This window comes from Penicillium chrysogenum (assembly GCF_028827035.1).
Source record: "Penicillium chrysogenum strain IBT 35668 chromosome Unknown utg000002l_segment0_segment0, whole genome shotgun sequence".
NCBI classification, from domain to species: domain Eukaryota; kingdom Fungi; phylum Ascomycota; class Eurotiomycetes; order Eurotiales; family Aspergillaceae; genus Penicillium; species Penicillium chrysogenum.
Genome location: NW_026622750.1, coordinates 878,493 through 903,878, shown reverse-complemented (window position 1 = coordinate 903,878; position 25,386 = coordinate 878,493). Strand labels below are relative to the sequence as shown.

The window sequence follows — 25,386 nt, the reverse complement described above, 5'->3', positions numbered from 1 at the left end:
CTCAGTTTTCACGTGCTCTTATTTCTTTTTGACGATCGCTTAGCCAACGGAAAGATAAGAGATTAAGGAGCGAATATGAATGCTTACCATGGGAAGCTAGATAGTTCACTACTGCGCATTGGGAGATAGAATGAAAAGCGAGGAGCGATGCTATCTACCTGAAGGTTCTAGTACGATATCACAAACTGACGAATGTACGGAGAACTGAATTCAAAGGCCGACTACTGCTTCATTTTATCCTATGTCCGACTGTCTCCCAGCTCAAGGACCCTCCGACTATCACTCAACTCCGCCGCCGCCGTGTCTCCCGGAAGCTCAGAGATATACTTCTTTCGATTCTTTGCAGGGTCCGCCTCAACCTCGAACGGCAGCTTCTCCCTCGCCCACCTTTTCGATCCTCCTACTGCCATAGCACCACCCTCTGAATCTGGTTCTGGCCCTTCATCTCCAGACGCCGGAGCACGGTGTCGGAATATCCGCCGCGAGAGATAGATCATGGCCCCTACAAGTCCCAATCCGGCCACAGAGCCTACAACGGACCCAGCAATCTCCCCTCCGCTGAGTGCCGACCCCGAGGAGGTATCTGTATCCGGGACTGATGTACTTGTCGGCGTTCCTGTTCCCGTTCCCGTTCCTGTACTCGTAGCCGTACTCGTAGTCGCACTAGGCGGCGTCTCCGTGGTCTTAGATGATTCTCCGTCGTTCCCGTCCGTCAGAGACACCTTGAGTTGATCCCAAGTCGTCTTCCCTGGCCACCCATTGGCGTCCGTACCGGTATACCCAAGCTTCTTTTGCCAACACTGGTAGGACTCGCGGTCTACCTCGGACCACTGCGGCCCTGGTCCCACGCGGTACTTTCCACAGTTCTCCGCCACCAGTCTCTCTCCCATAGCAGTTATGATAGGGCTGTTGGGGGATGACTTGAACCAGTCTGCTCCCGGGAACGGCGTGAGTTCACCACCAGTGCTCGTATTTGCCCCTCTTAAATCAATAACCGCAAATGCTCGAAGCGGACTAGTCGAGTTCCTCGCGAGATAGTCCTCGGCAATCTCGATATTATCGTCTGTACAATTGGGTGACCCATACATATAGATGCGAAAGAGACTGTCTTCGGCGTCGAACTTAACATCTTTGCCTTTTGCATGGTCGATCGCCTTGCAGCTCTGTGCGTCGGTGCCCTTTTCAACGGTGGGGTTATTGGCAGCGTTTCTCCAGACGAAGGTCCAGGCGGAGATCAGTGGGAGAGAGTAGAGTGCGTATAGCGTTGTGAAAATGGTTGTGAGACGGGTCATATTTGCGATGCAGTAGAGGACAGCGCTGGAGAGTGTTTGGGAGAGGTTGCCCCTTTCCGAGAGGATTTCAGAAGACAGTACTCCGTAAGTGTGAGGACCTAAGCTTCCCCCGGGTGCTAACGACAACGAGTTCGGCCATCCCTTAGATGCGCATTAGCTAGTGCGTTTGTCCAGCAGCCACTAATAACAGAACAGACCCCTTCACAGTCCTCGCTTAGATGGGCTGGCATCTCATAGGTTGCTTGACAGCTGAATACGAGCTCCAAGAGCAACCATGCGGTCTTGGCACGTCGAGGAGCGGCACCTTCCGCCTAACGAATGTCGGTTTATGTTCTCGAAAGAGCACGTCGAGAAGAAGATGAGGCCCAAACGATTGCAATTAGCAAATTAACATCCGAGCGGAAAATTCTCGCATGCGGAGCGTGCGGCTCCCAGAGGCAACATATTTGGGACCTCACAAAAGAGATTACGGTTACTATGGAAGACTAGCGCAGTAATTATGGTGATGAAGATATATTAAGAATATAACGATAGTTATAGTTTTAAAGGTTTCTGGGAGTTTTTGACAGCTCCACGAGTTTGGACCAGGAGCCGATTAGAGCCGATCTTCCACTCCTTAATGTATGTCAATGTCTCTGCTCCCTCAGGTCAATGAGGGAAACCTTTAAGTTGCTCAGTTACATCTTAGTGTGACAGTTTGAATGAGAATAGCCACGATCTTGTTGCCCCACGAATAGGACGACGCCAGTGTTAGATCAAATTTGGAAGTTCATTGATTGAATCAATACCTATGGAAGCACATAGCAATCCTCATAAGAATAGGAGAGTCGACCAATATGTCCGGCAACGCTGGTTCTCCGATATTGCAGACATGGAACTAAACTCAGATGCAACGCAGCGAGATACATCAGAATCTTGTTCCTGCCAACCCCAGTGTTATTGAACTCCATCAAGACGTGCGATCAGACATTCAGCATTCGGCGTTGGCCCGGGGGAATGCAGCTCACTCGGTGTTCACGCCACTGGTCACGTTGGCAATCCTATAAAAACCAATATCCATGAGCGCAACTTCGAAATTTAGCTTGTATCCATCCTGTTTACCTTGCCGCAGTACGTTGCGACTTTGCACTTCTTGCATTGCAGAGGTGTGTGACCGACATCATCCTCGATCTTTCCGCACATGAAGCAGCTATCAAGGTCGTTAGCAGACAGTGCGGGCATTCGCCAGTCTGGCAAGGTAGGACTCACCTAGGCTCCTGGAAGCTACGTGGAACACCGGGCTGGTAGTAATCCAAGGCAGCCAGGAACTGAACTTTCCCTGGAGTTCTGAAACCATGGTCAAAGAGCATTCGGCGGGAGGTGCAGTTGATTTGGGGCACTAGATCACGTAGATGTTGCAGATCCGCTGCCTTGATACGAGCACCAGCGCGGATCATGAGAGCACCCAGGATGATAGTGCGGTACTTATTTCGTTGGAGGATGTCGTCCGGGTCTGCTTCCTGCACACGGCTCGTAGCAAACAGCCGGTCTCCGAGGTTGTCAGTGTCGAGCTTTTGGCGGACCCACGGGATGGTTTTGTTGGCTAGCTTGTCGGCGTATTCAGGGGTGATGTAGAAGGCAGCAGCCTCGGGTGGTGCGAGCATGTCGGTTTGGTGGACCATCGCACTCAAACTGTGCTCCCAGGAATCAGTGTTGACGCCGAGACCGTCGACCAAGCCACAAGCGACATCAAGGTCCTGGTCGCCTTCGAACAAGCCTAGGATAGACGTTAGGTAGAGTAAAAGGGATCAGTGACTGTGCTACTCACGCCAGCCCCATCGGCCCATGATGATGATCGGCTGAGATGTATGCAACTGTTGGATTGAGCTTGAGAAAGAGTGGTTTGGGCGGGCCTGAACCGCGACAGAAGAAGGTCGGTGACAGTGAGGTAGCTGAATAATAAGGCTATGACGAGCTTTGAGGAAGAGAGATTTAAAGGATAATCCGAACAAGACGGAGCAAGGTGAGGACTGCGACAAAGGAGACGAACATGTAGTGCGTTTGCTTGATGTTGTGAGATAGGCACAACGACCTGCCGTTTGCGATGGCTTTGTTTCCCTTAATTGCTGGTTATATCCCTGGTTAGACATAGAAAAGCCCTCCGTGCAGTTTTACTACCTTCATATACACCTAAAAGGATATCTAAGAGCAATACCCAACATGTATATCGGAGGGTCCTACATATGCCATCCCTAATACCGCATTTGGGTCAAATACACCACGTCAGTAAAGCCTCCCATCGTCAAGAACAGAGGCATCATGGGTGGCCAACTCTTGTGCAAGGTACGTGAATATACATACTTGTCCCGGCACCAGGGCTGTCTAGAAGACAGAAATATGACACGGTGAAGTAGAACGGCCAGATATGGATATATAGATGGAAGTTCCAATCGATGATCCGGTAAATGGTCAAAGTAAGGCTATCTCATGCAGAAAATGCGGCTTAAACTCCGGAGATGTGGATGCGACAGGGTATATACCTACCAGTCGTCACTATCGAATTCCATCCAGTGATAATCCAATGGAGTCCCAGAAAGAAGACCGAGGGCTTGTAGCCTCGACGACAAGAAGAAGCCAGTTACCGATCGTATAAAGATAACAAGGAACTGGGGAAGAAACAAGAAGAGAAGAACCGAGCATGACCCAGCCTAAATAATCGAAAGAATCAGATACCAACAAACTCTCTTCCGCTGGCATATCGTCTAGTAGACTGAACATCTTATTCACCCAAAAAAACCCTAAAATCTAATTTGCACAGCCAGTTTAAACATGCGGAATGCTCGTCACCCATTCGACAGTCGTATAGGAGCGGACGGGAAGAGCTCTCAACGAACTAAAAGCTAGAGCCATGATGACCAGGCGTAAGATCGCATATATGATGAAGCAAAAAAACTCAGTGAATATGACTGTCCAATACCAAAAGAGCTTTCGGGCATTGAATGCCTTAGTAAAGAACTGAAACAGCCCTCTTGACTCAAACCAAGCCACATACATATGTATGGTACTGGCTACGCTGTAAATACCAACGATGGCAACGCAAGCAAACGATGAGGCAAGCCAAATAATTCGTTCAGCTTCAGTAGGGAAGGGGAAATTCCATCTATAAAGAAAAAGAACAACGTTAGTCAACCAATAGCACCCTATATAATTAAGAGTAGACTATTATTTACCCAGCAAAATGAATACCACAGTAAAGGAAAGCAACAAAGGTATTGAGAGCGCACAAAATGCACGCATGAGATGGCTTTTCGAAAAGAGTATAGGGGGCCTCTTCTGGTGTATCGGAAGGTATTGTGGCTGCGTCACTAAGCCATCGAGCAGCCTGCGCAAAAACAGACAGGACGGTTTGATCCTTTATGTGTGCATGACGGTGGACCCAACCATTGGGATTTGTAGCCGTGCGGTCGAGAAGGTGAGTCGGTAAATCGTTACGATCGCATCTGACATAAATCGTGATAGGTGTGGTCATATCCTTAGGATTGTACCACCACATGGCATACAGCAGTACACCACAGGCAATATAAGCAACTGTGGCTAGTTCGAGTGGTGAGACCGGCAGAGAACTTGCCCATCTTGCTATTGTGTCAACAAGGAACCAGCTAGTTTGAACGACAGTGAATGTTTTCCCCAAAGAATCTGCTTTGGCATGGTCTTCAACATCACGGTCGTGAAAGTCAATGTCCTCGACTATGCTAGCCTCAATGAACGGTTTCATATCGCTTGCTCGGAGGACGTATATCCACCCATCCTGGGTCTGCAAGGCAAGTCCACCAGCAAGAATACAGAAACATTTCCGAAGCGTCCACTCCGTGCGGAATTGAGGGGGATTAGCGGAGTGTTGGTTTTGCACTTCCTCTAGTGGCGTAGCCCGTTTAGTCAACCAAGCATTCGGATCCACCGATTCAAGATATCGGGTTTTCTGTGCTTCATTGCACACCTTCTTCAATCGCATTGCTCGGTAACGCATTACTGAAGCGTTTACGAACACATACTCTGGAAAAAGGATAGCGAGGAGCCAGTATCCGAGATTCGCAATGATTATTCGCACGGTGGGTGAGTTTCGTCGGGGGAGGTTAGGGTGTAGGACTGTCCAGGTACAGGCAAATATCGTCGACAAACAGGACCATACCAGAGCAAATGTGGAGCGGCTGTTGTCCTCTAACTGCCAGCTGACTAGAGCTGTTGAGTTAGAACCGGCCATGGATCGGCCTATGGAAAAAAAAAATTTATACCGAAAAAACAACGTCCTGCTCAGGAATCGGCCGACCACCAGCGTCGGGGCTCCGTTCTCCAGCTTACTCTCGATTAGGGGTTGGTGATGAGGGGGCTATACGAGGGCCATTCATAGTCACGTGAAGTACGAAAAATCCCCGTACTTAAATGCGCCCAATATTCGAGCTAGCGTCTTGGCAGTGAGATTGAAAACTCGAGAGAAGAGCGTGGAGTGAACATCATTAAACGGTGTGATGCCTCATAAGCGCTGTTATGTCTCCCTGGCCGGGCGGCAACCCAATCCGACTTTTGAGCGATTAATTAATATATAAAAGAAATCGGTAGTTGTACAAATTTGATCCGTCGCTTTGCGCCATATCGCACATAGGCTGAACTATGGCTGCCAGAGTACGCTATCGCCCCACGGCTCCATACCAGCATAACCCTAAGATAGCACCCACCACAATGGCCACGGGTGGGGGCACTTTGAACCATGCGCTCCCTGAATATGTCACCGCCGCAACAACCACCCACCATGGCTCCTTACCCAGACTCTGTCCGCTGTTTCTTTCAGAGGTCAGGTATCCAATCTCCCACAACCGGTACACAGCTGTAAAGACCAGCCCGACTGCAGTGGCATTCACTCCTCTGAGGAAGTCGACCACATACTTCTTCTTCCGCAACACGCGCCAGAAGCTTTGGATTGCAACGGCCAACGTGATCCCCGGAAGGAAGATTCCCAAGCCGCCCAGGAAAGCACCAAAGACGGTCGGGAATTGCGAGCGCTGCAGTGCCAGTGCCCCCAAGAAGACAGCGAAGTTGAAGTTGGGACCGGGGAAGGCTTGGATGATAGCGAGCCCGATCAGGAAGTCTCTACTAGAGACCCAACCGGGATCGACAACATAGGAGCGTAGGAGGGGAATGACAACAGGACCTCCACCAAAGATGACAGTGCCAGCAAGGTACATATTGGCAAAGAGGTCGAGGACCAGTGGGGGTGCGGCGAGCTGGCCTCTGGCAACAAGAATTGCGATGAAGGAAGCTAACTATATTAGTGTCGACACTCCGGTATTTGTTAGGATGGGGTGCATACCGAAAAAGAGACACATAATCAAAACTCCGACCCGAATCCGAATAATATGCTGCTGTAAAGCAGCTTCAACGGGCGGCGTTGGGCTTGTAGTATCACCTGTGTTCTGTGGTAGGCCTTCGACTCTACGATCTGCCCTTCGCGATCGCGGCGTCTCACTCCTTTGCACCCCGTTCTCTTCTAGGGCTGTATCGTCCATGGCTATGGAGTCCCCGTTTGCGTTCGCTTGTTGGGGACGATGATGCCTGTTCTTCCACGCGAGTTTTGCTCTCAGAAATTGTTGATACATCCATCCATCCCAGATGGTCGTCGCGAAGCCACCGATAACCATCAGCACGGGGAAGTACCAGAGCGCATTGTAACAGAGGCCAGCACATGCGCCGAAGATCACAAGGATACGGGATATTTTATCGCGAATAGCTTTTTCAGCCAACTGAACGGCCGCAAGTGCAACAATACCTACTGTAGAGGCGTTGAGGCCAGATAGTAAGGCGTAGGCAGGCTCGGGAAGAGTTTCGCTCATACTTTGCACCCCAAGTGAGAGGGCATACATGCCAATTGCGCCAGGAAGGCTGAAACCGTTAGTTGAAATCAACAGACAGCGGGCTCCGCTGAAAAAGGGTGACTCACGCCCAAATCAAAAACACAAGCATGGCAGGAATGAATCCTGCATGTAATAGCGCTAGGCAGAAAACCATCTTCGTGCTACCGGGACCCGGAAGGCCCTGACAAATAGCAAAGAGTTCTTGGTACTATGGAATTTGTTAGAAGGCCCTCTCACATCAGACGCGCCAGGAGAATAAGGGAGAATCGTACAGTCTGCTCATCTACCCATTTTTCCTTATCGCCTTTTCCCTCCACGAACCTGCTATGCAGAATCTGGAAGTGTACCGGTGGCCCTCCGAAGGCTGTAAAGCCTAGATCCCATGTGCGCAAAAAGACATCCAACAAACGGGTCGGTAGGGGCTTTACGGGTCCCTCATTTTCACTTGAAACCCGGCTTGCCCGTTTTTCATTCAGCCGGGCGAGAGAAGAGAGGGCCTGAGAAAAGGGGGCGAGTGGCATACTGCTCCTTAACAGCTGCGCCGATAGACAACAAGATAAGTAAGATGATATCCTCTCAAACGTGAGTAGTGCTCCTATAAACGTCGATTGTCGTCGTGCCTTCTACGGGGGTAGGTTAAATACCTTATGTGCGGGATCCGTGGGTGGAATGGATGGAAGCCAAGATGTTTAGGTAAGCTCCGCCATTGCACTAAAGTCAGAACAACCAATCAAAGATCGGAGAGCGAAGCACGTGGGGTACCACAATACGGAACTAGGGAACCTTATTCGGGCGGGAATGTCACTGCCTTGGCGTTACAGGACCGAGGCGATGCCAAGCAATGGAAAGGGTCTTCTTGGCAGTCATTCAAGTTGGCGGAGTCCGAATCAAGTTAGAGCATGTAACCTGGGAAAACCATATGTAAGGAAATGATGCCAGTGGAATTTGCAGAAATTTCGATGTTTTTGGGAACAGGGCACCCCGGGGGTTTAATTCAATTATCACGTGCAACATACCTTGTGTCTAGCTAGGTGGTGTAAGGTCCAAGGTAATCCCTCTTTCCGCAAGGCGAGTTGCAAGAGGTTTGTGGTCGGTATCATTGTTACCATGAACCTCCTATTCCATCCATCTTCCGTCTGCAACTGTCGAAGCCCCGTGGCCCTGATTGCCATGCAATTTAATTCTGACAGGAGCGCCCGAGGTCCCTTCCCATCAAACAAAATAAAGTTCGTTTGATGCCAAAGTGGATCCCGGAGAATAAGCTCAGCCGGAAGCCGAACCCAAAACACCTACATCACATTGACCAGCACAGGTTATCTCTAGTCATTTCGATATGGCCAGCGATCAGAGATTCCAGCGGACTGTGTAAGCAGTCGCAGAAGCTGTCCAAACATTTGCCGTTGGAACATTCGACTTTGCAGAGAGCATCAAAAAGATATGGGGACCGCAGACCCAGCCGGACGCAATGGAGACATCCGATCCCCTGCCCGTCGAGGGCATGCAGGATGTGCAAACGGTTGATCAACTTCGAGATAGAACGCTCGTTCCTCAGGACAGTGATCACCTGGCAATCCACTCCCATAGTCATCCCTTGTCCGAGGCAATGGACGATGGGGAGTCAGATGTTATGCATGAAAGAATCGCGCCATCAGAGTCAGCACGTCTACATCTACTGTTCTTTAATGCCATGGAAGCAGCAGCTGGGTCCATAAATAAAGCTGTCAGAACCTGCTACATGTGCTGTACGCGCTGGCGAGACGAAAGCCCGTTCCCACATTGTCATTATGTTCTATGGGGGGGGGGCTTGCGAATATTGTATTAGCAGGCAAATTCCCTGTCAGATGGTAAGTTGTGCTATAGGCCATGGAAGGTATATGACGCTAAGAAAGAACAGATTCCAGCAGACGGGATAGGGAAGATATTGCATTACAAGATGGAGGCGGGTGTTTATCTCACAATACAAGATGGGTTTGGCCAGATAGAAAGACAGCGCTTTGCGGATGTTTTCCGTGAGGCAGCCGAGCTGCTCGGAATATCTTTACCATCCCCAATTGTGGACCTACTGCAACAGCAGGTCGGTTCGAAGCGAGTCTATCAAGGTAGTGATGATCAGCAACTTGTGGCCAAACGGCAGCGGACGCAGGATTTGCTAGAAGAAGATGTCCAAGGAGCGCCAGAAGACGGGGAGTTTTCGTCATCGGAAGAAGAAGTGGCGCAAATCAAAGTGCAACTGAATAGGCAAGAAAGGTCGCCTATCAGAATGTCGGATCAGGTTCCAGTTGTGCATAAAATGACACAAGAATACGTGATACATCCAGAGGAAGAAAATACTGGATCCTCGTCTTTCACGCAGAAAGTGTCCTCGGAATACTCATCATCAGAAGAGGATGGCGGTGACTACTCCTCTGAAGAAGAGGAAGGAGTGCAGAATCCAACAAAAGAAGTATCACAAGCGGAACGCAATGCGAAAGCGAAAACAGCGATTCGACCACAGGACGAGTACAGTGAACCATCCTCGTGTTTGTCGGAAAACGAATCCTCAGAAGACGACTCTTCAGAAAGAGAGTCAGATGACGAAGCAGAGCCGAGACAGCAACAGACAACCAAGGAAGAGTCGCCAAAGGGGCCCACATACAATTCGAAAGAACCGGTTCAGTCATCAGAAGATAAATCTTCCGACTTGTCAGCAGAAGATGAATCCTCGGACGAACTATCAGAGGCCGAAATTGAAAAGCAGATAGAGAAGCATCTGGCCACCCCAGGAGCATTTTTTCAAATGGAACCTATCCTACTAGAGGAAGATAGTGATGCGTCCGAATCATCCTCATCTTCATCGGATGACGAACCAGATGACGAACAAGAGGAACCAAAACAGCAACCGACAACTAAAGAACAACCATCAAAGGGAGGTACACACAATTCAAAAGAACCCATTCAGCTGACAAATGACGAGTCATCCAATTCGTCATCAGAAGATGAATCGTCGGAAGAAGGGTCAGAGGACGAACCAGAAGGACCAAAGAAACAGCCGGCAGTAAAAGCAGAGCCCGAAAGACGGGAAGAAAGGCCTGAAGAACCGATTGAAATAGCAGGCGGTGGATCCTCCTCTTCCTCCTCCTCCTCCTCCTCCTCCTCCTCCAAATCATCATCATCATCGGAAGACGAATCCTCGGAAGACTCGGAGATTGAGACATAGAGCGAGATATCAACTGTCCTCTTGTGTCATTATCAGGTTGCTCGTGCTCGTTGGGTGATTTCGGAAGATGAGAAAAGCGCAAAGACGAAACAAGGGCACAAGGATCCATGCCAGCGACAATAATGTAATGCGGAGATATTTTGAAGGTTGCTGGCATCTATTTTGCTTGGATAGCTACACCTGCAGGGTTATATCATCTGCCCTATCCCCTTATGCTGCTTGTACTACTCTAATAATGGGATGTTGCTTCTAGGCCCACTGAATCGGTTTAATTGCGTATTGTACTTTTTGACATCGGGTAGTAGTCGGCATGATAATTAGTATCCGTCCTATGGAAGCCGTACACATAAAAGAAGACAATTGGAACTTGTCACAGTGATACTAACACCAAACCGTTCACCGATCAACATGCGACTAATTCTCTCCAGATCATCCTTCAGTGCAATGCACCTATTCCTGATAGCAATCCCCCTTTGCCATGCACTAGTTGCAGCCCCCTCCATCCCCGAAGTCGACGTCGCCATAATCGGCGGCGGCCTATCAGGACTCTCCGCTGCCAAAGAGCTCGCAGCAGCCAACAAATCCATCGTCGTACTAGAAGCACGAGACCGAGTCGGTGGTCGCGTCCTCAATGCCAACCTCGCCGGAAAGGACGTCCAAGAACTAGGCGGCGAATACATCGGACCAACGCAAAACCGCGTGTTGGCTCTCGCAGCCGAACTCAGCCTACCAACCTACAAAACGTACACAGAGGGGAACTCAACCTTCTATCGAAACGGCACGGCACGCCATTATAAAGATAGCCTAGGCGGCATTCCTCCCGTGGGACTAGACACCCTTGTTGAACTTGCAGTCTTCATGACCGACATCAATAACCTAGCGAGCACAGTCGACCTGGAAGAACCATGGAATACACCGAATGCCACGGCGCTGGATTCAATGACTCTAGAAACATACGTCAACTCTAAACTATCCACTTCCGACTCCCGCGTTCTCCTCGACGTCGCCATCCCAGCCATCCTATCTACCGAAATGAGAGAGCCATCTCTGCTGTATTCGCTGTGGTGTATCGCCGCTGCCGGAGATGAAACGGGGCCTGGGACTATCAACCGTCTCATTGGAGTCGACGGCGGTGCACAGGACAGTCGAGTAAGTGGTGGAACACAGTTACTGGCAACATTGCTGGCCGAGAGACTCGGCTCGGAAAACATATATCTAAACACACCCGTGCGCAAAGTCCAGCTCAAAGAATCCCGCTATCTAGTCTCGTCAGATGTAATCACCGTCTCAGCCCGACATGTCGTCTGCGCCATGTCCCCGTCCCTAGTAACCCGCATCACATTCGATCCCCCGCTACCTGCCGGACGGGACCAGTTAAACCAGCGCATGCCCATGGGCGCACTTGGCAAAGCCATTGCGATCTACCCGAGCGCCTGGTGGCGGGACGAGGGCCTTAACGGGGTAGGCGTGAGTGATACCGGGGCGATACGAGTGACGTACGACAACTCGCCGGCGGATGGATCGTTCGGGGCGATGATGGGGTTCATTGAGGCGGATGAGATGCGGAAGCTGGATACTGCGAGTGAAGACGAGGTCAAGCGTCAGGTCAAGCAGAGTTTTGCTAATCTTTTCGGTCCGCGTGTGGACGATGCTACTGATGTCCTCATCCAGCGGTGGGATCTTGAGGAGTTCTCCCGTGGTGGTCCTAGTGCTTTCATGCCGCCGGGCGTTTTGACGCAGTATGGGTCTTATTTACGTGCTCCGGTTGGGAAGATCCATTTTGCTGGAACGGAGACTTCGCTAAGGTGGATTGGGTATATGGATGGGGCTATTAGTTCGGGGGAAAGGGTTGCTGGGGAGATACTGGAGAATTGGTGAATGGGGGCTTTGATTAAGGGGCTTTTCCTGGTGGATATGAGGTTTTCGCAAAACTGCGAGAAAATTCGAATTTTATATTTACTCTCTGGACTGCCACTGCTATTTTGAGACTTGACTGGCTTTGTTCAAGAGCAAGCTACATTCTAGACAATGGTTTAGTAAATCAATACCATCTTTTGACTATTTTTTGGCCATCTTTTGGCTGCTGTCTATGAGCCCCATCGAGGATTTAGTATCTCCACTTTCACCTTAGCTCGGGCAATGAAGAGAACGAGTATTCTTCAACCCTGGGGATTTACATGCAGTAGCTCAAGGCTAAAGGAGAATACGACAAGAAGCTCAGTGCTGCTTTTCTCTGTCAGGTCAAACTATCTCGAGCACAAAGTTGCTGTCAAATGTGTCAGTCCGAATCGACTCCAGTGTATTTTGCATATACTGACTGGCCCACTTTAGGGAAATTCACTCTACTTACCGTATCCGGCAGCATGTTATTCTTTCCCTAATTTCCTTCTAAAAAGAGACGTCTAACTTTTCCACTCCCTTCCTCTGATTGCTCTGATTGCCGGGTGAACGTCCCGGTTGGCGTCACGCTAATAGGGAGCAAGTAGATCTACCCAAGTTCGAGAACCTCCATCAACATCTATCTATCCCCTGAAGCCCAGTTGCCAAAAAGTCATGTCGAAAGGAAAACGCCGCCGCCGCCATTCAAAGGCCGTCCAGCAAACCCAGCCACCGGCACCCTCGTTGCCAACTCCAGTGACGGAGCCAGGCCGGCAGCGGAAGCGGAAGCGCAATCACCACAAGGCCAAAAAGCGGCCACTATCGTCTTCGCAAGTGTACAGAAAAGATGGATTGAACTCGGAATCACCACAGGCGGGGTCATCCAATCATCCGCCCACAGACCAGGAGCGAAAAAACCCACGATCGGTTCATGGCTCTCAAGTCAAGGTTCAGGAGCAAAGATCACCAGCCAAACGTTCAACGACACCATTGCAGCGTGCGCCTAAGGCCAAGGGAGGGTATGGATCTGATTCTGAGTTCGAATTCGAGTATATAAACAAGGCCCAGGCTCAATTGAAGCCGCGAGTGGCTTTGCGATCACCTCCATCATCACCACAAAAGGTAGTGGGACCCAAAAAGACCACGCCAGTTTCTGGCAATGAACGCGGCAACGATGTCCGTGCGACATCGGCGGATGCAGACTCAGAGTCTGAAAGGGAAGGCGAACTGGCCTCGCCATCGCCATCACTTCCCTCGCCGCAAAGGGCTCTACCTCTCGAAAATACCACGCCAGTCTCTAATCACGACCGCCAGCGCACGTCTCTTGGGGCATCGTTGTCAAATGCAACATCGGAATCACAGCGAGTCTTTACACCAGAACCAGAACGGGGATCATCCCAGTCATCAGGAACATCGCTGGAAAGAGTTGTGGGCCACGAAGAAGCTACACCAGCTTCCTATCCTAGCTATGCGCATCGAATCCGTGAACCATCGGCATCACATACTGACGATGAGCCTGAAAATGCATCTGAAGCAGAACCGGGCCATGGCCCGGAATGGTCCTTGTCATCGTCCTCGCCGTGCGATAAGACAGCCCTCAAACGGAAGAGACCAAACGCCCACATTGCGTCCCGGCGCAAGGCAGCGCCATTACCTGCTCCTTCGTCACTGGACTGTCTGCCTGAAGTTGAATCTGAACCTACGTTGCCATCAATGGATAACCTCACATTTTCCGAGTCAGCCTTACGGAACTTCAGAGTTGATCACTGGCGCAAAGCCTGCGAGCCAAAAGAACCACCATTACCCTCCCGATCAGACTTGTCTAAAGTGATAGGACCCTCGAGTCCGTCAGTATTTGTACTCATGTCAGAATTCCAACCACCGGAATCTGAAGTTGAATCTCGATATGCGTCCCCGAGTCCAACTCAAATAACACCAGCGTCGTCTCCACCCGTACCTCCGACTGTCCCACGAGTGCGGTCTCGAGTTCGTTCTCGACTTCCCTCACCTCAACGCTGGTTATCAAGACTCGGACGACCAATGCAAAAACCGACATTAAGGGAGACCGTCTGGACCTCGCGTCTCCGGCCTACATGTGAGATATATTTCACCAACAAGCCTCTCCTGATAAACAGCATGAGATATCCTCACCTTTCTGCCGAGTTTCCGCCTGATGCTTACGGGAATCCCGAGTTCGAGTTTTGGGATAACTCAGATGATGATTCTGATTTCGAGCTTCCAGAAGACATTGAGCCTCCGGAAGCCAAACGGCGTAGATTATGGTTATCTAGAGACTCGTCAGAGACAGAGTTGACAGAGCGAGAGTCATCTCTGGAGCCCGAGGAGTCATCAGAGCCCGAGCTGTTCGAGTCGTCAGAGCCTGAGGCACAGATAGATCTTGAGCCATTATTGCTCGATATTGCGGGCTCGTCAGATCCGCAGCCATTGCCCGAGCTTGAAAGATCATCAGACGCAGGGAGATCATCCAATCGTGGGAGCGAACATCCCCGTCCGCCTACTTCAATCCGGGACGAGTTACCCGTACGGCAATCGAGGCAACTTAACAAGCGGATCGACGAAGCGATTATGAGAGATAAGGAAGAGAATCCCAAGTTCTGGGGTGGCTCATGGATGAAAGAATATGAGAGAGGTGTACCGATAAAAGAACGAGCTGAGGCCGAGTATAAGGAAGAGATGGCGAGGAAGAAAGAAGAAGCCGAAAGAAAGAAAAGGGAAAAGCAGGAGAGGGATAGGATTCTGAAGGAGAAAAGGGAGAAAAAGCGAAAAGAAATGGCAGAGCAAAAAGCACGGCTGGAGAGGGAGAAACAGAAGAGAATGGAAGAGCAGGAGAGGCAGCAGAAGGAGAGACAAAAGAGGGAGGAGCTGGAACGACGGAGGGCAAGGGCCAGCGCGGGGAAAAAGCCGAAGAACGTGGAATCAGCGTTGCAGGAGATGTTAGACGAGAGAGAGACTACGGATGTTGAGATGTCGGTTGATCCTGAGGGGTTAAAGGTAGCTCAGACTGCGTACAGGTTGTATATGCGAAAGAAGGCAAGGTAAAAGGAAATAGAAGATTGAAGAGCTAGTATATGGGGGGAAAGGATTGGCATCAGATGCCGATTAATCACATCTTGTACAATAGCAATCAACATTATCAAACTAGGTAAGGGAAAAAGAACGATTTGATAGTATTGATAGATCTATTAGGAGTACAGGGGATATCATCAATACACCAGGGCAGCGTGATACGGACTCCAAAACACCCCTCGATGCCATGGTTGCCAGATATTGACACGCTAGACTTGCATTACACGAGATATGAACACGAACAGCCAGAAAAAAGAGAGCAAGGTGTATTTCAACACTAGTCCCATGCATCTCCCCAATCATCGGCCTCCTCGTCTTTGGGTTTAGTATCAATCTTCTTAGGTGCAACAACAGTCCGAGGCTTAGCAGAGCTTATCGTCGACCGTGTGGTAACGGCGTTGGCAGAAGCAGTCTTGGTCAAACCCTTGGGTAGGGGATTCTTAGCCTTGGTCTGGGACTTCGCGGCTAGCCAGCCGGCGAAATCGGGTTCGCCGCCATCATCGTAGGGCACCACGGGGGCTTTGGTCGATGAGGGAACAGGAGATGTGGGTTTGGGGGTAGCTACAGCGGCAGTGAACGGGTCGTCGTCTTTTTCGTCGTCATCCATAGCACCCCAAGCATCGAAGACGTCATCGCCCTCTTCTTCAGGTTCCTCGTCGTGGACGACCGGGGCCGGACGATCTGACATTGACCGGTTCAAGGGCTGAGCTGTGGGACGGAGTACTTGTTTTGATAGTTCGGTTGGGGGTGTTGGTTTGGCGGGACGAGGAACCGACGCTGAGCGCGCAGTATCAGGGTCAAGAGTCTTGTTAGTGTTGGCAGTTGGTTCAATCTCGCCGTTAGCTGTTGCGATTTTATTCGTGAAGGATGAAATGGCCCAGCCGGCCCAGGAGTTATCACTGGGGGTTCCAACACGAGCGTCGGGTTTGTTGACTTCTGCGGGTGCGGCAGGGGGTAGGACAGTGTCTGGCATCGTGCTGGCATATTTCCGTGTCCGCTGGACATACAAGTCGAGTGTCTTGTTTGCTTGGTCGCGGATTAATCTGTTCAACGGTAAGGATGAGGCCAGTATTAGGGCCTGAGCACATTACTCACTTTTCCTTGTCCAAAAGTGCAGGGCAAATGGCAGGCAGGATCCTAACAGCACAATCTTCCTCGCTAAATACATCGATAGTCGCAGACAGAGCCAAAAGTCCTGCGTTTCGAGCGTGGACAAATGGGTCTCTGATAGATCTCGTGAATGCCGCAATAAGCACCTTAGAGCGAGTCTGCATGTAATGTCAGCGGCATGTTCCAGTATTAAGGATAAATCACCTACACTTTGACTTAGGTTCTTAGCAATCCGGCCAAGACAAATTGTGGTGTTTGTCCGAATGCCAGGTTGCTCATCATTAGCAGTGCGAGCCAAGAACTTCAAGAGTTCTCCATTGACAATCCTATCATTGAGTTTGTTGACGATGGTCAAAACAGCCTTGACCGTCTGTTCTCGAACCACCGGGGCAACATCAGTGAAGCCAGAAGTCTATGGCGTGTTAGTACAACGTGCATTACCGAGAGATTCAAATTGCTTACCATTTGGGGGAATATTTTGTCGTTGACAACCCTCTGGGGAAGGTTATCGATCATTGACGGAAGGTTATCCAAGAGGCAGACCCGCAATGCTCGATCAGGGTTGCCAAATAAGCGGACAATAACAGGAGTCAGCTTAGCGTTGAATTCTTCTGCTGACAGCTTTGCTCCAATCTTCAGGGTAGCTCCAAGAACTTTCGGCCCGCCGCCGCCAAATTCGACGGACTTCAGCAGCTCGGGGAGCACCTTCATCTTGAAGAATTCCTCCGGGAAGTCTCCAGAAAGATCATCAAGCTCACTGTAAGTGATGGCACGTTAGCCGGGAAAAGAGCATTACGCCTGACTTTGGGAATATACGCACTTAATAAATTCTTCACGCTCGGCGTCATTCTTGAGCCCCAAGCTGTCGATGTCTTCGGTCATTCGAATGAGTGGTGTCTGGAAGAATCCACCTTGTTTCTTTCCCTGCTCCACGAAATGCCCCGGGCTCAGTCGTAGCTTCGGGTTGGCGGTGCAAAGACGTTTATAGCTTTGCTGCATGCTGGGAGGAATGTTCGTCGTCTTGCCAGCTTGATCGCCGCCCGAGAAGCCCCCATTGAAAACCTCGAAGATCAAAATACCCAGCCCATAGGCATCAACTGCTGCCAGAGGATTGCGCTTGATAGTATCCCATCCTGTTTTAACAACCTCCGGTGGCGTGTATCGAGCGGCATCAGGCACACTACTTCCGTACGTCTGTGCATGGAGTCAGTATAAGGCATCATTCAGGCGGTTCCTGGATAAACCCGAGCCAGGATAACCCACATATATGATCGCATCATCTTCCTTCATAGAGCTCAGAATGTCGAATCCACCTAGCTTCCATTCGCCGCTCTCGCTTGTGAACACCGAGGATGCGCGCACGGCGCCATGAACCGAGGAAGCATCGTCGTTGATGAATTTGAGAGTAGACTGTCCCGAGCAATCCCCGTCAGCAATGCGAAATACTAGGCCCCCAAGAATATCGTACCGCCACAGTATACAACCCCCACTTGGCCGTCTCCTCGCTCAAGCTCCTCCGCTTCACCGGCCAGCTCAGTGGCACGACTCGTTCGGTGACAATATAAAGATTGTGCTCCGTCTGTCAAGTCGTGAGCTTCTGCACATGATCTCATGTCAAACCGGAGTTCCGGGGGCCAAGTATACCTCAATCGTATCCAGAACCTTGATAACACCAGGATGCCGCAACGTCCTAGACTTGCGCACGGCATTTTTCGCAAGAGGGAGGCGCGACTTGTTCGCATTGATGTCAAATGCAAAGACACTGCAAGCGGAACCGTCATCCTATACGTCCCACGATATTGTCAGCCGTTGAAGCTCGTCCCGCATAGGAAAAGGAACCAAAAGCCACCGTACCCGTTTCGTACCGTTGTGCAGTGCCCAGACTGAATCACCGATATCGACTCTGTCGCCGAGGGAGAACGGGAGCCCTCCGCCCTTCGCGATGGCTGATCCGATGGCTGATTTCAGGAAATCCATGGCCGTGGTGTGGCCGATGTGGCAGGTCGGGGATTGTTTGGGGTGTCCGGGTGCGCGAGTCGGGGCGGCCAATGGCCAAGGGTTCAATATGCGGCCGGTTGTCAGGATGAGATCGAATTAGTGACTGAAAATGATCAAGTCCCAGACACAGTGTTCTTCTAAGAAATAGCCAGACACATTAAACGCCGAACTCCTTTCACCCCGCCTTATCGTGATAAACAGCGCTGCCTGAGGCCACCACGTGCTCATAACTATAAATAAAGCTCTTTATCTTCCTTTTCTTCGCCTCCATGCCACTCTCTCACGCGTCTAATTTTGTCGCCAACTGACACTGAACTCACGATACTATTCTATTGCGCTTATCTTCTTCCAGTCGACACTCACTCACACCAGTTGACAGTCCACAGCCCTATTGAACACAGTAAGTGCCCAGTTGCTTTCCCACGCGTTTCAATCCAACCAGCGACGCAAGTCGCCCTCTCCAATGATGCGAATTCTGGTAAAAGGTCAGACCATGACCACAACACCACAAAAGAAGACTCAACAAAACCGATGGTACTCCCGCAAGCACCAAAACCCACGCAAAACACCACAAACCGGACCCGGAGCGAATTTCAAGAGCTACTACCTCGCGCGCACGAACCACATTTCTTTCCAATAGACCCCCATCTAATGGAGCAGCTATAATGGTGCCATACCATTACAGAGCTGTGCTCAGACCACGACGACATCCTCCTCCGGTCACACTCTCGACAACCAACTTCACATAACAACATTCCCACAGCTTGGCCCCCGCTCTTCCAGCAGAACACAAACGTCTCCCGTCGGAACGCTGGCACGCTGCAGCGGGATCCTAGTCAGCGCACCCATGGCTGGTGGCCACGCTGGACAAAGCGGCGTTGGCCCTGGATCATGGGAGACATTGTGTACATTTACGCTTCTGTCCGTCCTGAACTAGTATCGCAACTGGGATTGGTGCGTGCGCGCTCATCGCTGAGATCTCGCTTTCAATTACTGTAATATCTTTGCATATTGCGGTATTGTATAGCTGAGGTCCACTTGGGGATTGTGTCCTTGAAGTGTTTCGGTGATAGTGTGCATCGTGCTGGGTCTATGGCGCGAGAAAGTATGGGAAACGGGGAGGCGGCGCCGCTATCTGGGGTTGCCATGTCCGCTTCACTTCCATGAGGACGGGTCGGCGACCAATGGCTGTGGCGCAAAGGGTACGAGGGCTTGGGGTCTAGGGGAGGGGAAGGTTTGGGTGGTTGGGGGAAACTCTTATGGTGTTCTTGGGGGGCTCGGGGTTGAACGTATTCTTGCTGGCGGCGTTCTGTTGGCTATGCGGAATACGGGCTTCTCTATAGTCTTCTCTCTGACTCCTTGGGGTGGCATTCCTAGTTGCTCTTCTCTCTCCTCTTCCTTTTCCCTTTTTCATCTGCTGTGAAGAGTGGTGTGGGCATGCTGTTGTGGGGGGCTGGGAGTTGGGAGACGGGGAGGTGTGTTGGTTGGGGTGTGGGCTGGAGGTGTTTGGTTTTTGTGATGCTTGGTGGTGTTTTGGGGGTTTGTTCTGGGGCTTGTTTATGGCTGGAGTGTGGGCAGAGGAGTCTGCAATGGGACGAAGCACCGCGGTGTGTTGATGTCTGGTGTCTGTGGCTTGGATGATGATACTGTTGAAACTTGACCTGAGGAGACCCCCCAAATGCACTTGACTCATCATTCATTCGAAAGGGGTGGTTCGCAGCTGCTGACATCTGCAACAGTTATCTGGCATCTTCGACATCGACGGTATCTGGTTAGGATCCATTGTGGGACTATAATAGATCTTCATTATGGATACAGGGGGTGACTTTGGATCTTTCTATAGTATATATACGCAAAATACAGGAGATTTTCATGTTATAACCATTTCATTGCCAGGCGGCCATAGGTCCGTTGGAGCTATCTGTACTGTCAAGTTCACGCATCTTCAACCACACGTCACTGCTTCGCTTGCTCCCCCAGACCGATCACCTTCATCCACATCACCATTCGACCAACCATCGTCTCCACCGAGACGCAACCCATTGCAGACCTATTTCCCTCCATGGAAGATGCAAAGTCCGGTGATCGCATCATGGGAACACACAAACTTCCAACCTCCAACTAAGAGAAGCGATAAACGAAGACAAAGAAAAACAGGATAAGAGAAAACCAGAAGGAAGAGAACATCTCAAATAAAGAGCAATCTTCAAGACTTCAGCTCGATGACGCATGTGGACATGTTGTGCACTAGGTAGGCATACGACGATGCGCTAGGTTGGATATCAAGTGCTCGATTTCAATGGGCTCGTGGCCTAGAAATTGAGTTTCCATGTACACCACCAGATCGAGATCTGGGAATAGATAGGCACAACTAGTAGATTGATCTGTCATGTCTGGTCACAGAGTCAGCGGATGTTGCTCAACACCACAAAGCTGTTCACTCACCGAGCAAGCCTTGAGATGACATGAAGTTCGTCGCAGAATTCAAATGTTTTGAGGACCGCGTCGGTGACGCGAAACAGATGAAGACGCGGTCGTGGAAGAGTAACCGGGGTATTGGAGTTGGCGGTTGCCAACAATGCAGAGCGCGGGCAAGTCACAGCTAAGCGATAATATGTAGCGTCATTCGAGGGAACCGCTCACGGCTTCATGATTCGTGTAGTTCATTTTCCTTCATCCGTTGCCTCGGCCGGGTGAGAAGCTCCAGGGGTTGTTGCTGGGGTAGCGGCAGACATCTGGGGTGGCATTTGAGGCATTTGGTTGAAACCGTTGCTGGGTGTCCGATGCTGGTTGGGTGGGAAATGATGCGATTGATGGGGACTTGAGGGAAAGTGAGGCTGCTGTGGGTAGTTGCCACGGTTGGGAGGCACTGGGTTGGTTAAAAACTGGAGACGCTGGATTGGGGGCTGTAGCCACACTCACTGTGTCCCGACTGCTGAGGGTAACCGGGTTGGCCGGGCATAAACATCATTGATTGAGGAGGCTGTCCAGATTGCGAGTTCTGGTGCATCATCATGGGCGCACCACGGCTCGGGCTTGGGTACCCACTATGAGGCTGGGGTGTATGTTGGGGATAGGCGTGGCCTGGGTTCGGGGAGTACATTGGCATCTGTGCGTTATAGGGAGACATGCCTTGCGGGACTCCCATGTAGGGTCCATTCGAGGCCTGCTGCACCATCATAGGAGCGCCATTCACAAACTGAGGACCACCACCCTGGAAAGGTCTGATATGGCCAGGTTGGGGCCCGCCGTAAAACTGCGGGACCGGTTGTGGGAAGGAAAGCTGGGCATGGGGAGCCATAGGGGATGGGTATCCATGTTGCATCCGCGGGGACGGGAAAACCTGGGAGTTCGACGCGGATAACTGCATGCGGTGATGATCATCCACATGGGAGGGGCCATGGGGACCCTGAGAATGAAGACCATGAGGCCCATTCGAAGGGCCAGAAGATGGCGGCATGGCTGGGTTACCTTGCTGGAAGTGGAAGGGCACCTGATGTTGCTGGGGAATATTGGTGTTGTTAGAGACGGACCGACCCTGGGGTGGTACTGTGGGAACGGCGACGGGCTGTTTGAACATCTCATCGTACGTCTTCTCTTCGCTGCCGTCCGCGATGTCCCAAGTTGGCAAAGTCTTGTAGGGTGGGGGAATACCTCCATTCAGCATAATCAACCTCTCAGCGGTCTCTGCGTGCTCCTTCTTCATGCGCTTGATGGGATTGAATTGGTCACTGATCGAGGGTCGTTCGGAGACAGGCAGTGGCTTCCTTGAGCCAAAGAACGCAGTCGGGGTTGTGGCGCGTGACACGGAGCGGTTGCGAGAGAAAGGCCGTGGGCTTGCGGCAGTTCCCGAGGTACCAGGGGTGAAAGTGCTCGCTGCGGGGTTTGGCTTGAACTCCATAGCTTTAACATTGAACTTGGTTGCCGCAGAAGACCCGGCCTGCGACTTGACAGGGCTGGTGATTCTCTGCTGATCGCTGGCAGGACCAGTCGGGGGTCCACGGGCATCTTGAATGGGAAGAGGAGTGGGAACAGGTCCCATACCCGCGCCCTTTCGTTGCTGCAGATTGTCCGCTAGTCGGTGACTGAGCATGCCAACACCAGGACGTCCCGGCGGAACAACTTGCTGAGGGAATCTCCCACCAGCACCAGCGAGCGGACCAGCTGGAGGATAACCCTGACGAGTGCGGTTGTAGTTTTGACGATCAGCGGGTGCGGATGGGGGCACAGCTCCACTAGGTCCAGCACCACGAGTAGGCGGTTGTTGCTCTGTGGGAGGCGTAGTGACCTTCGGCGTAGCCTTGTCGTCCCCTTGTTGCAGCGCTCGTTGCATGATTGCTTCTTGCTTTAGTCGGTCCTTGGCTAGGATAGGAACAAGATCTTTCGGCACCGGAGTGGAGAGTTTGAAGCTCTTGGAAAACTTCATCAGCTCGTTGAGTTTCATGGTCCGGTCATACGAGGCCTGGTTGCGACGGCGCTCCTGCATCTTGATTTTCTCGCTATTTGCGAACTGCCGGAAGTGATCGAGCACCTCCACCTCCACGTTTGCGGTCGCATTTTCAGGTGCAGTCCGCTTTCCAGCTGGTGCGGGGGATGCAGTAGATACTGGCGGTGTGACACCCTTGCCTAAGGCACTCTTCTGCTCGGTATCTGTTGTGGGTTGCAGAGAGGCGACCAGCTCAGTTTGCTGGTCTGCTGGTGTAGTTTCCTTCGCCACGGCCTGAGAGGGGATGGGGATAGGAGCGGAGGGGACCGGAGCAACAGGCTGTTTGGTGGATGCACTGGGAGTCGCAGTAGACTGTGGGGCTGCCTGTCGGCGTCCGGGGGGGCATGTACTTGTTTGGCTGGCCGGAAAGCAGGGGAGGGAAGGCTTTGTCTTCGCGGCGAACACCACTGTACTTGTCTTCTTCGTCTTGGTCACCGGTATCGGGTGCTACAAGGCCACGCTCCTCGCGCATGTGGGAGTTGTCCACATCTTGTCCCTCAATCTCACGGGCGATCCGAGCTGCCTCCGCCTGCTTCTGTTTGTAGTTGGGATCCGAACGGTCCAGGCGAGTGGTGTAGATGTTCTCATCGTAGTTGGTCTTGGCGCCGAAAAGACGCTCGTTTGCCTCAAACTGATCCCATCCCGCAGAAGTATTGCTCGTTTCGAGTGACATATCAATGTCAGTCTCAGCCGGTTCCCAGCGCTGCAAGGTGCGCTCTCGCATGGCTAGGTTTCCGGAAATATCACTGTCTGTCCTGAAACCCTGGGAAGCACCTGTGGTCTGGATTAGTATATACACAAAACGAATCCGACTAAACAATGCAACACGTACCGTTTGGTTCCTTGGCTGAAACTTCAGCTGTGGTAACGTTTGGAACGGCAATGTCGACGACATCCTTGATATCGAACGACATGATGTGCTCGGGCGCGGAGCCTATATACGGGGTTGCGACATCGCTGATGCCGTTTGCCCGGGGCTGGCCCTCTTGTGAAGTTCGCTGGACCATCTTGAGCAGGAAGGAAAGTTCGTTGGGCTCCATGGTCGAGGAAGAGAAGATACCGGTAAACTTCTCTCCGGACTTGGTGGTAATGGTAGTATGTAGGCCCTAGGTAGCAGTTTAGAATTAATCGACGGGTATGGTGGTGCGACTGGGCTTACCGTGAAGCTGGCGAATAGGAAGACAAGGCGGTCGTGAGCATGGCTATCAGGGGTGTTTGACTCCTTCTGGTTGAGTCTCGAGGACCCAGACTGCTTCTGGTGGGTCATGTTGCCGTTCGATGAAGTGTATGAAGATCGTTGAGTGATGGGGTTGGTCCCTTGGGTCCAGGCCTTGTGGGAGTTTGTGCGCCTATGCAGTAGAACATGCTTGCGTTAGCGGTCACTGGTCACGAAACAGAGAACCACGAAGCATTTCTGTCATCGAATCCGACAGCTTCAATTGGCTCTTGCTGGCGCACAACTCGATGCAAGCCTGCAACAGAGCTCACCAACGCAATCACCAATAGGACAAGAGAAGGGCACGATAGAAACAAAGGGGAATTTCCCAAGTCCGGAGGAAATGAAGATACACAAGAATTCGATTTAACATGCTGTCTAGAAGGAAGGGCTGAACATACCGTTGTCCGCCATCGATGGGGCTACCCGACTGTCGTCGGTTGTCGGACCCCTTCGTGCTGTTACTGGATCTCAGGGTAGATCGACCGGGGTTGGGGGCACCCGCGCTGGCATTGCCAGACGCGTTGTTGGCCGCCACAGAGTTGAGAGCGGAAGCCATTGATTGACTTTGGTGTCAGTCAGGGCAAGCTTGCGTCGTGGAACTTGCACGGCGGAAAGCCGCGAGGATGAGGCACGATGCCACAACACACCGCCTGCACAAACAGGACTGGGGGGAAAGTGAGGGGGGAGGGATAAGCAACCACCACACTGCGGAGATACCGGAATGTCAATGGCAGGAAAATAAGGAAGGAGGAATGGAAAGGGAAAAAGAACAGATAGAAAAATAGAAGAAGGAGGGATGGGCTTGTCGCAAGTTGATGGGGGGGGGCACTCTGGAAGTCACGCGTATGGTATTGTATTTGTGTGTTACATACGCCCTTTTTCTTTTTCTTTTTCCTTTTTGTTTCTTCTTTTTTCTTTTTCGTTGGTGACTCCAAATGTACCTATGGGAATATTATTGTTGATTTCACAAATCAATGATAATGTATTGTTATTATAGGTATTCTGTGGTCTCAGGCCGCCAACCCTAGGATAGGCCAATTGACAATGTTACATACAACATACCTAGGTATGTACTGGCAGAGTACGGGTCAGGCTGAGGTAGCTCCCCTATCCATACTATTGACCCCTCATAGAGTTTTGAGACTATATTGACCAGAATCTAGAATGCATTTGTGCGATATAGGGTCGGAACACATCCATTAACATATATTTACTTCCGATGCATAAAGCAGCTA

The 25,386-nt window shown here is 51.2% G+C and overlaps 9 protein-coding genes across 9 annotated transcripts; 3 read left to right on the top strand and 6 right to left on the bottom strand.

Annotated features, from left to right (window-relative positions):
- Window positions 1-239: 239 nt before the first annotated feature.
- N7489_003936 (uncharacterized protein) lies at window positions 240-1,292 on the bottom strand (the record flags this gene model as incomplete). The annotated part of the gene is made up of 1 exon (XM_056709688.1): window positions 240-1,292. The coding sequence occupies one exon, from the start codon at window positions 1,290-1,292 to the stop codon at window positions 240-242; it is 1,053 nt and encodes a 350-aa protein (XP_056568109.1).
- Window positions 1,293-2,254: 962 nt separating this feature from the next.
- Window positions 2,255-3,118, bottom strand: N7489_003935 (zinc finger MYND domain-containing protein; the record flags this gene model as incomplete). The annotated part of the gene is made up of 4 exons (XM_056709687.1): window positions 2,255-2,332; window positions 2,394-2,481; window positions 2,541-3,048; window positions 3,100-3,118. The coding sequence occupies 4 exons, from the start codon at window positions 3,116-3,118 to the stop codon at window positions 2,255-2,257; spliced, it is 693 nt and encodes a 230-aa protein (XP_056568108.1).
- A 1,379-nt stretch (window positions 3,119-4,497) lies between these two features.
- Window positions 4,498-7,698, bottom strand: N7489_003934 (uncharacterized protein; the record flags this gene model as incomplete). Its single annotated transcript, XM_056709686.1, has 5 exons — window positions 4,498-5,540; window positions 6,001-6,585; window positions 6,637-7,205; window positions 7,264-7,385; window positions 7,450-7,698. 5 exons carry the CDS (start codon window positions 7,696-7,698, stop codon window positions 4,498-4,500), a joined length of 2,568 nt encoding a protein of 855 aa, XP_056568107.1.
- A 1,412-nt stretch (window positions 7,699-9,110) lies between these two features.
- Window positions 9,111-10,373, top strand: N7489_003933 (uncharacterized protein; the record flags this gene model as incomplete). The annotated part of the gene is made up of 1 exon (XM_056709685.1): window positions 9,111-10,373. The coding sequence occupies one exon, from the start codon at window positions 9,111-9,113 to the stop codon at window positions 10,371-10,373; it is 1,263 nt and encodes a 420-aa protein (XP_056568106.1).
- Window positions 10,374-10,817: 444 nt separating this feature from the next.
- On the top strand, window positions 10,818-12,251 carry N7489_003932 (putative flavin-containing amine oxidase; the record flags this gene model as incomplete). Its single annotated transcript, XM_056709684.1, has 1 exon — window positions 10,818-12,251. One exon carries the CDS (start codon window positions 10,818-10,820, stop codon window positions 12,249-12,251), a length of 1,434 nt encoding a protein of 477 aa, XP_056568105.1.
- Window positions 12,252-12,926: 675 nt separating this feature from the next.
- On the top strand, window positions 12,927-15,311 carry N7489_003931 (uncharacterized protein; the record flags this gene model as incomplete). Its single annotated transcript, XM_056709683.1, has 1 exon — window positions 12,927-15,311. The coding sequence occupies one exon, from the start codon at window positions 12,927-12,929 to the stop codon at window positions 15,309-15,311; it is 2,385 nt and encodes a 794-aa protein (XP_056568104.1).
- A 304-nt stretch (window positions 15,312-15,615) lies between these two features.
- Window positions 15,616-18,425, bottom strand: N7489_003930 (COPI-interacting protein CEX1; the record flags this gene model as incomplete). Its single annotated transcript, XM_056709682.1, has 9 exons — window positions 15,616-16,381; window positions 16,434-16,606; window positions 16,657-16,860; window positions 16,911-17,205; window positions 17,269-17,642; window positions 17,712-17,858; window positions 17,917-18,027; window positions 18,093-18,230; window positions 18,303-18,425. The coding sequence occupies 9 exons, from the start codon at window positions 18,423-18,425 to the stop codon at window positions 15,616-15,618; spliced, it is 2,331 nt and encodes a 776-aa protein (XP_056568103.1).
- Window positions 18,426-19,125: 700 nt separating this feature from the next.
- Window positions 19,126-19,348, bottom strand: N7489_003929 (uncharacterized protein; the record flags this gene model as incomplete). The annotated part of the gene is given in 2 exon segments (XM_056709681.1): window positions 19,126-19,278; window positions 19,292-19,348. 2 exon segments carry the CDS (start codon window positions 19,346-19,348, stop codon window positions 19,126-19,128), a joined length of 210 nt encoding a protein of 69 aa, XP_056568102.1.
- A 1,761-nt stretch (window positions 19,349-21,109) lies between these two features.
- On the bottom strand, window positions 21,110-24,707 carry N7489_003928 (putative PAB1 binding protein (Pbp1); the record flags this gene model as incomplete). The annotated part of the gene is made up of 6 exons (XM_056709680.1): window positions 21,110-21,315; window positions 21,369-23,227; window positions 23,283-23,706; window positions 23,765-24,038; window positions 24,092-24,281; window positions 24,550-24,707. 6 exons carry the CDS (start codon window positions 24,705-24,707, stop codon window positions 21,110-21,112), a joined length of 3,111 nt encoding a protein of 1,036 aa, XP_056568101.1.
- Between the last annotated feature and the right edge of the window lie 679 nt (window positions 24,708-25,386).